This window comes from Pristis pectinata, chromosome 10 (genome assembly GCF_009764475.1).
Source record: "Pristis pectinata isolate sPriPec2 chromosome 10, sPriPec2.1.pri, whole genome shotgun sequence".
NCBI lineage: Eukaryota > Metazoa > Chordata > Chondrichthyes > Rhinopristiformes > Pristidae > Pristis > Pristis pectinata.
In genome coordinates, this window is record NC_067414.1 from 44,816,565 (window position 1) to 44,826,686 (window position 10,122).

At 39.0% G+C, this 10,122-nt stretch overlaps 1 protein-coding gene across 2 annotated transcripts; it reads left to right on the top strand.

Moving 5' to 3' along the window:
- Positions 1-208: 208 nt before the first annotated feature.
- On the top strand, positions 209-9,696 carry vgll2a (vestigial-like family member 2a). 2 transcript variants are annotated; one of them, XM_052025125.1, is made up of 4 exons: positions 209-289; positions 958-1,246; positions 2,993-3,466; positions 9,656-9,696. In XM_052025125.1, the coding sequence occupies exons 1-4, from the start codon at positions 209-211 to the stop codon at positions 9,694-9,696; spliced, it is 885 nt and encodes a 294-aa protein (XP_051881085.1). The 2 variants fall into 2 exon arrangements, with proteins under 2 accessions (XP_051881085.1, XP_051881086.1); XM_052025126.1 differs by lacking the exon at positions 2,993-3,466.
- Positions 9,697-10,122: the final 426 nt, after the last annotated feature.

The following is a 10,122-nucleotide window of genomic DNA, read 5'->3' on the forward strand; positions in this document are numbered from 1 at the left end:
CACCGCGTCCCATTTAAATGTTTGGTGTTGCTTTTTGTACTTAGTCGGGTCGGAGAGGGTGAGAGAGACAGGAGGGCTCGGGGCTACACGGAGGAATTCAGCTTTTAGTCCAAAGCAGCGATGTTCGCGCACACTGGACACGATCGCCCGTGAAGTATCGCCCGTAGTCTCCCTCGTCTTATCCCTGTTGGTGACTCCAACCTTCGCCATGAGCTGTCTGGATGTTATGTATCAAGTGTATGGTCCTCAGCCTTATTTTGCAGCAGCGTACACTCCTTACCATCACCAGGTATGTTTGGTTATGCAGTAATCATTTTTTGCTGCATTGTATTCCGCTAACTCACTGAACTAAAAGTTGGAGTTAATCACTCTGAAATATATTACTGGGGTTATATATACTGTTTGGAACAGTCCCCCGGTACTGCTCAGTCCCGGGGCATTCCAAGTATCCAACCGTTGTTCCTCCAGTCCATGCGTTCCTCGGTTTGCAATTAAGTTTTTTGACTTTTGCTTTGACTTTACGCCGCAGCAAGACAGAATCTCTCACCCCTTCCGCTTCTGAAGGCAAATATCCATCTCCAGGCACGGAGTTTATTTAGCTAACTGTGATTCCGCATTTGAAACAGTGGTGTCTCCTAAGGGGCATTTTAACATGTAGCTGCCCCTGGAAAGTGTGTGATTTGAAAATATTCGGCTCTCGATGAAACCCATCAAGAAATGTTGTGGGCAGTCAGATATTTATTGCTTTTGAATGTGGTTATATAATGCGTAGAATTAAAAGAAATCGCGTGACCATAAGTCATTGAGGACCGTATAAGTTATCATGTATTTATAGGTTTCAAACTATAGTATCCTTACAGTCTCCTGGGAGTCCCGATGGCTCGCTTCATGTTCTGTTGAGCCGCAGAATCAGTTGCTTCACATGGTGCTATAATTGCGACTTTCCCTCTTCTGCAGAAATTAGCCTTTTACTCGAAAATGCAAGAGGCGGCGGACAGCACGAACATCAGTGGAACATTTTCTGTGCACGGCTCTGCCATCAAAGAGGAAGACTCGGCCAGCGAGAAAGAGCGTCCACCTGAAGCGGAATACCTCAGCTCCCGCTGCGTCCTCTTCACATACTTCCAGGGTGACATTAGCAGCGTTGTTGATGAACATTTCACAAGGGCACTGAGCCAGCCCAGCAGTTATACTCCTGCCAGCAGCGGCTCCAAATCCTCTAGAGGAAGTACGAGTTCTTGGAGAGGTGGGTTCGGTGCTCGCCTTAAATTAACCGCCAATAACCCGTTATTATAACAATCGGGAATCAAAAAGCAGAAGTTTTATTTCGTGCATCAATAATCCTGTGGTGCTCCGTAAAATTATTGAAATCGTTACAGTTAATTGGGAGATTTTGCACGAAATTATGTCTATTTGGGAATTTGTGCTTAATTTGGGGAGTTGTGCTCTTTAATATAACTACGAACCAAGTTGTGTGTAAACTTGGCTTTTTATGTTAGCGGTAGCAGGATCTGTTTCATCCTTGCACTAATCGTGTATTAGACCTGATGCTTTCAAACTACATATTCGGCTGGTATCCCAGTGGTAGTGTTGTTCTGCAGCAGGAACAAAGGTTGGGGGCCGAGGGGGAGGTTGGGGGGAACTGGACCCGTTTCTCGAGATGCCGGCGGCATATCTTCGTTTTACTTCAGGTGCATTAAAACCGTGACTATGTTGCTTCGTTGTGTTTCACGGAGTGAGATGGTTAACGGCGTAACCGTTGTCTGAAAGCTACCAATATCTACCTTCTCATTCACGGCTGCCATTGGATCTGTCTGGAAGTAGAAATCTGTTTGTTTCGCCCTCATCTTAAATTACAGTCCAAATAAATCCTTCAAAGATTTAGCGAAGTCTGCAGATGGCAATACAAGCCTTCACGCCGATATAGATCTCGGCATTATAAAGTGTCGTAGTTATTGAATTCAGATGAAGAATAATTGTTAGCAGTGCGGCTTTATTCTATCGCTTTCTTACAATTCGCTCTCATACCATACCGATATTACTGTTTGCAAACTAAATATGGGTTCAGTGTCACAGTGGCCAGAACCTACTCCCGATTTCAATTTTTCCCGATTACCATAAATAACTTTAACCTATCAATTTTGAAACCTAAAAAATGCAATAAACCGGTCCTGTTTTGTAAACTTGCTATTTCTGAAGGTTCCATTTTCAATGCCTCCCCAGTGCATTGCATTTTTGAAATGAATTCGGTCAAATTATTTGAAAATACCTCGATATCATTACAATTAGTTTTGGTAACATAGAAAACTGTGACTGATACAAAATACTGTTTAAAATTCAAAATATTTCTCATATTATTTTGGAACTTTGGAAAGTGTAAGTGTGGCATTCTATGAGTACATGTGACCATATCTTGGTCAGAAATTAATTTCTTTTGAAAGACTAAATTATGTTTCCAGCAGAACCATTGAATCGTGTTTTATGGAGGAAAAGATTTCAGCTGTTTGTCATTTGACTTAAAAACTTTTAAAAATAAAGTGCAAACAAATTCAAATATTACTTCCTGCAGTGTAATCAGAATGCAACAAGTATTCTCAGGTGCTGTTTAGTTTTAGCTTTTGTACCATATTTTGCCACAAATGTTCTCTGTTTCCACCAAATACTTCTGTTATCAATGTTACAGTAACTTCTATTTCCCTGGAATGCTTTAAATAGGAAATAAAAATAATTCTGCTGACCATACTTAAGATTTGTCCTCATTTATTGAGAGAAAAATTATTGTGTATCATTAAAACAACAAAATGAAAATAACAATTCCCACATCCAGGAGGTGGTGTAGGATGTCTTAGTCTAATTCTTTTACAATGTGAATGTATCTAATTTTGTTGCTGATGAGAAATGATTTATTTTATTTGAAGATTTTTTTATTAATGTTGATTGGAATCACTGTTACTGATAATTAATAGCAATTTCCTTATCTTCTCTTTTACAGAGGGAACTTTCCCAATGAACCAACGGGGTTTTCCTCCTTCTTTCTGGAACAGCACTTACCAGCCCTCTATGTCTGCAAGCTTAAGTAGCAGTCTAGGTAATGCCCTAGCAGGAGCTCCCTCTGAGCTGCCCTTTGGAGCTGACCCATACTCAAGTGCCTCTTTGCACACACATCTGCATCAAGGAGCCCCTGAGCCCTGGCACCACCATCACTACTCATTGGGAAGTGCCATCAGTACACAGAGCTCTGTCTACACACGGCCTAGTATGCATGATGTATATGGGGTTGGTGCACCTTTTGACCCACGCTACAGTTCACTATTGGTACCTTCAGTGAGGCCACACAGGCTTCCTGCTGTCCCTACACCCCAATGTGACCTGGCAAAGAGTGACACGGCCTCTGCATGGACCACAGGGGCCTTTACAGGGCCCTCCACTGACATGAGCCAAACCCTCAACATCAATGTGGATGCAGGTAAATACTTTGAAAGAAGTGCATGCAGAGGTCAAAAAAAACAGAAAAGGTTCCAAAAGCTGAAAGTGCTTGTTTTCTGTAGGGCATAGAAATAATTTATTAAAAAAGTGGGGTATTTTTGAAGTGTCATGTGTAACAGACAGAATAAAGTTGATATAGCATAGAGAAATCAACAGCAATCAAAAACTGCAATTGTTCTGTCAGCAGTCCGTTCAGAATTGAACTATACAAACCGGAAAAGTTCTAGGTATGATTGGAAATATAATAAATTCACTGACCTCAATGCTGATGAGATGGGTGCTAAGACTGGCTTCAGCATCCTGGTGTAGGGGCCTTTAAAGAGGCCCCTGCTGGAAATCAGATAGTGACATGAAGGTGGAATTAGACTGAGATGTTGTATTTTTCACAATAAACACATTTTCACACATTTTAATTCATGCAGAAAGATTTAGGAAACATGCAGGTGCGAAGGGGTAATGGCTGCACAAGTGATAACCATCTCCAATAAGAAAGGGTCTTGCAAATCCTCAGCATTAATATCCTGGGGACCACTATTGACTAGAAGGATAACTAGATCAACTTTACAAATAATGTGTGTACAAGAGGTCAGGTATTCTGTGGGGAACACTTTAGGTCCTTTTCTCACAGTGTATTTCTACATGGTCAGGAGTGTGATGGAGTACAAAGACAGCAAGCATTTGGGAATCCCACCATCTGTAAGTTCACCTCCAATTCATCCACTATCTGTCTTAACAACGTAGCTCCATTCCTTCAACATTGCTGGGTTAAAATCTTGCAACCCTGTAGCTAATGCCACATTGTAGTTAATGGGCTGGATGTCCCTGGGCTTGGCCTGTGTTTCAAGTTTGTCATGGGATCACATACCTTGGCAGCTTCACGGTTCCTAACATCCTTCAGGTATCACTGACACAGCTCCCCAAGAGTAACAGAGTGGCCGCCATGTGTCACCTGAGCTGTTAGTGGCTGAAACCATGGAGCATCCTGTTGGCCTTCTGACAGTTCACGCTGTCGAAGATCGTTTCTACTGTTTCTAAATGTCATTGCTGATTAGGAATGCTTAGAAACAGTGGGAAAATATGCATAATTATTAAAAATATTTTTAAAAATGTAATATATTATATGCAAGTAAGTTATATAAACTAATTAAAAGGACATATTAATTAAAGTTTAAAAACACTTTCATCTACTTTTTCAGAGCAAATTGGTAACATTCATTGATATTCACAGTGTATCCAGCCACCCACCTCTGAACATCATGGAACATCCCTGGACTCAACATTGAGTCTAGGGTGGAGAGATCAGATGCACTTGCACTAGCATCTGACCTCCAGTTCATTCCACATTTTGACACTGCAGAAATCCAGAAAGCACTGGTGTGCACATTAGTTAGCCATCAGCATAGTTTGGCTCAATATTACCAATTTTAAGCTAAAGCATTTGAATACATACTAAATATAAAAAGTGAGATACTGTGAAACACATTACTGGAGCATCTTCAGTCTGTGATGCATCCCAAGAATAGATGTAAACAAATATGTTCATATTCAGGAGATTCTACAAAGGTAGAATGGTTATTATGGTTTCATATTGACCAGTGCTAATTAACATAGCTGGGAAAATTTTTCTGTAATGTTAAAAGGGGGAAACATTCTAACCAATTGAAATATGAAATAAAGGTACCAGAACTAATAGACCTGCCAAGAGCTGAGGCAAACATATAGAAAAAAAATCTTGTTTGAGTAACAGGACATTAAAATAAATGTTGCTTAATAATCTTAGAGCATGGTTTTCAATAAGTCTGTGGAGATAAGCAAATTGTAGTCCAATTAGCATTTCAAACAATTAAGTGTTTACTAAGATGGACATCCAAGGAAATAAATGGAATCCAGTGTTTAAAAAAGTCATATAATTGCATCGATCCATGGAATTAACTAATCAAATATGATAGAAAAATCATGATAATAAAGATGCATTTAGATTTAAAGCTAAAATAATCAGAAATTGCACTATTAGTTTCCATGGAAATAAACTTATCAGAGCATTGCCAGGTATTATACAACCGGAGATGACAGTAGAAAAAGTGTTATGAATATTTTATGCTTCCCTTTGGATATTTTAGTTGTCAATCCATATGGATTGTGGCAGGAACAATAACACGATGTATTAGGTTATGGTATATACCTTCCATTTACAAAGAACAACACATGATGTCATAATGAAAAGTTCTGAGTATTATTATGCTAGTATTAGTTACCAAAAATGAAGCATGTTATGGAAATCCTGCTGATGAAAGTGTTGATTTACAGTAGAATGTTTATGAGTGAAGGACAGTATGATGAAACCTTAAGAGGTAATGTGTCAGGACTTTAAAACTTTATTGATTGGTATCATATTGTTTAAACTGATTGGAAAAACATCAGTATAATGAGTCATGAACAAGGAGAGATTAACCAATGAAAAACACAATGATGCTGGAGGAACTCAGCAGGCCAGGCAGCATCTGTGGAGAAAAGCAGGTGGTCAATGTTTTGAGTCAGGACCCTTCTTCAGGACTGAAGATAGGAAAAGGGGAAGTCCAATATATAGGAGGGAAAAGCAGAGCAGTGATAGGTGGATAAAAGAGGGGAGACGAGGTGGGCACAAGGTGATGATAGGTAGATGCAGGTAAGAGATAGTGATAGGCAGGTGTGGGGGAGGAGGGGAGAGCAGATCCACCAGGGGATGGGTCAAAGGTAAGGAGAGAAAAAAAGGGAGTAGAAAAAAGAGAGACAGGCTAGGAAAGGGAAGAAAAGAGGCATAGTTGGGGGGGGGGGAGCAATTGTGTCCTGAATTCAAATAATCAGTTCATGGAACTAATCATAAAATGATTAAGGTAAGCAAAAGGATGTGCTTTCACTGACTTTGTATTACCATTTCACAAGATCACAAGATCACAAGATAAGGGAGCAGAAGCAGGCCATTCGGCCCATCGAGTCTGCTCCAAGGAAAAGGGAAAAAGAAATGGGGTGGGAAAAAAAGAGAGAGAAAAAAAAAACTATTCTAATCCCATTTGCCAGCCTTATCCCCATATCCCTTGATACCCTGACTATTTAGATATCTGTCTATCTCCTCCTTGAACACTCCCACTGATCTGGCCTCCACTGCTGTGCGTGGCAAGGAGTTCCACAATTTCACCACCCTCTGGGTAAAGAAACTTCTCCTCATCTCTGTCTTGAAACTGTACCCTCTAATTCTAAGATTAGAATCTATAAATTCTAAAATTTATACTTCCTTACACAATAGATCGGAACTGAAATTTATTGCATTGGACTAATTGAAGAAAAATGCGATCTTGTAGAAAACAACCAAATATTTTGTATCATTGCCAAATATTTGGGTGCTCTGTGTATTTTATTGCCCTCTTGTTCTTATTACATGAAGGCTGCATTGGCACCCAGCATTAACACTAAATCTAGTTATAGCTTTGTGTGCTGCAAGTATCTACTAGGAATTTTGGCCCTGACTCATATTTCTTACGTACAGTTCCAGCAAAGAATACTCTGCACTGAAAGAGGAAAAGATGAACCTGTACTTTATGATATGATGTAAATAGGGAACATCTCTCTTACACAATTTCCATTGCTGGATGCACAGCCTTAATGTGGAAAACAGGCTTCAATGTGTTTACATCTTTTACTCTACTTCTGATAAATTCTGTAATATTCTACTGTTACACCACAACAACAGGCTCTAGGTGCCTTGTACATCTCCCAGATGTCAAGGAGTTCTGTGCATGTGGGGTTGGAAGCATAGGAGGATTTTCACTCAGCTTGTGGTAATTCTTAAATTTTTGGGAAGAATATCAGGAATATTCATCTTTTAGAAACATTAAAAAGAATTAGTTTATAAAGGTGTTTTTGATTCACACCAAGTCAGATTCATGTTCAACTATACAGATACTAAAGTTGGTCTCATTTTTGTGACTTTAATATATACATACATTCAAGATGGCATCTGCCAGTTTCATTATGATGCACACACCTTCACATCTGGCCTTAGTCAGTACATTGTTACTATGACAATATTAAACAGTACTCTTGCCTTTGAAGATTTGTATCACCTGGTCATATTTCACTGATTAAATGCAAGCCTAGACTTCAGGGGCACACTATTGATTTTAAATGGAATTATGTTCCAAGCTAGTGTTCAATTGTATTAAATGTACGTTCTTTCTGTCTGTGAGTGATGTTGCTGATAGGAGCCAAGTTCATTCTTAAGCACTCCAGAATTAGCTGAAGACGAGGTTAGATGCTCCACTTTCTCGGTGTTTCCTCATGCCAAATTCATAAGAGTGTCTTTGGCTGCCTCTCTGGCCTCTGTGCGTGATTTTGTGCCACATTATGAACAGCTGTGTGCCATTGAGCTATGTAGGAATTGTGGCATGAGCTCTTATTAAAGTTATTTCATGTAGGACTTTACAGCTGACATAGCAAGGAGATATTTATCCTATTAGTTTGGACAGGATTCAAATAAACAATATTCAACTCTCTACACTAATTGGTTTCGAAAGTTACCTCGGTCTGTTACAAATATATTTTCATATATCCCGCTACTTCACATTGTTAATGCGTCCAAGCATTATTCAGTATTTGTTGTGGTGAAACGATTCTCCTGTAGCTATATGTATGACTGATATGATTCTACCATAAAAGTGTGAAGCACAATACAGCTACAAATGGTGTGGAATATCTGTGCATCAGTTATTTATGCATAATAATGCATTTACTCGGTGCACGAACTATCCAGATATAACTAACTATTGTCTCGGCAATGAATGTTACTAAATGAGTTATGTGTAAAGCAATGGGAGAAATTCTTCGATTAATATAAATCGGTGCTGCTGAAATTATGCTACTCATTACTAACATCGACACGTTTAAGAGACAGTCAGAATATATAGGAATGAGTATAGTGTATAGTATCTCTTACGTGCGATGAAACCTGAACAGTTAAAATTCGGCGTATTGGGACCTACGTAGCCCTTTCGTACTGTTTGCACCGGAGAAATCGATCATTTATTGAAACCGGCCAAATAATTATAAACTTTATTTAGCAGGATGAACTGCGGAGTTCTTTTAATAATACTATTAACAGTGACAATTTCAGTAATCGGATTTTCATTTTACACATATCAAATCCACCAACATCAGATCCCACCAAATGCTTGACAAAATGTTCCATTTTGAAATTTGCGGCACTAAAGGAATGTAGCAGTTTAATGAGAATTCGGTTGTAATTTATGACTGCAACAATATGATATGGCTTATTTTTTTCATTTATCTATAGTAAAAAAATTATTCAAAGGGTATCGATTATCTGTCGAATATAATTGTGTTAAGCCAATTTATTTTTCAAAAAAGCGAGGTTTACAACAAGAAATGTATTGTATAAAGAGCTCACCGTGTTGTCTGAGAAAGATGAATGAAATGTCCAGACAAATGTCTTTAGGCATTGTTCGTTATGGAAGCAACATTAGCATTAACAGTAGGAATAGATTTGACAATGTTGGAATTTATGTCTGCTCTTTACTTCAGAATCTTTTTAATGTGATTGTTGTATTATATAGTATTTAAATTCGAAAAGACCTGGGTAAGTCAATGACGTTTAACATTGAAACTGCGGCAGATAAATTCGGAAATAATTTTCAGCGTGCATATTCCCTTGCGTAATATAATCGCCAAAAGAATAAAGATTTATAATTTTAAAGTCGCGACGAAATCTTAGTACAAGAGTCAGCTCAGAAGTGAGTGATCTTCATGGTCTGTGACCTGCCGTTGCTGTTCCTCTCGGCCACTTGTGAACTTGCCTGATTTTTTCTTATTTTTCTCTGTGTGTTGGCCGCTTTAGCTGGAACTTCTATCTCTTATTGTTTCGATACCTTATTTGTTCTGACTTTCAGAGCGTGCCTCTGGTTCTGTTCTCTATCCCTGTTCTGCTTACATTGTCCTCTCTTCTTTTTTTTGCCTTTGTTTTTACATTCTCAGGTCTGGCGCACCAGGAAAAAAACAAGGATCTTTACTGGTTTTAGAGCACTCACCAGCTACCTCGTTTGGCTGCCCTGTAATTTCTACCTGAAACATTTCTCTTCCTCTGTGTACAGTGTGTAACAGATTTTGATCTCGGTTTCAGCTCGCCGCTACTCCCTTTGTGGTGGATCCCTGTTAAGCTGAGTGTTTATTACACAACAAAACGCTTCAATCAAACATAAAACAAAAAAAACTTTCAAACTCCACAGTTGATCAACCGGCCATAGAAGCTAAAAAATGTGACTGTATCCTTTGCTAGGTGGGACGCTCCTCTCCGGGAGGACATTAAGAGAGGAAGTTGGTTTGAAGTGCTTGGATTTTAACACATTTTCAGAAATGTGATCATTCTTTTGAAGGAAAACCAAGATATCTGAATCAAATTCTACTCGAATCGAGGGTGTGTTGAATGGGCCTAGTGGGATTTCAAGGAATCCGCAGTTGGGCATTTCATAACAGATTGCTTCGAATAGACTCAACAAGCTCATTTTTAATAAAGTGCTGGGAGTACGTGCTGATGATAACAGGACCACAAAAAGGAAAGCGATTCATTACAAAGAAAAAGACTGTTTA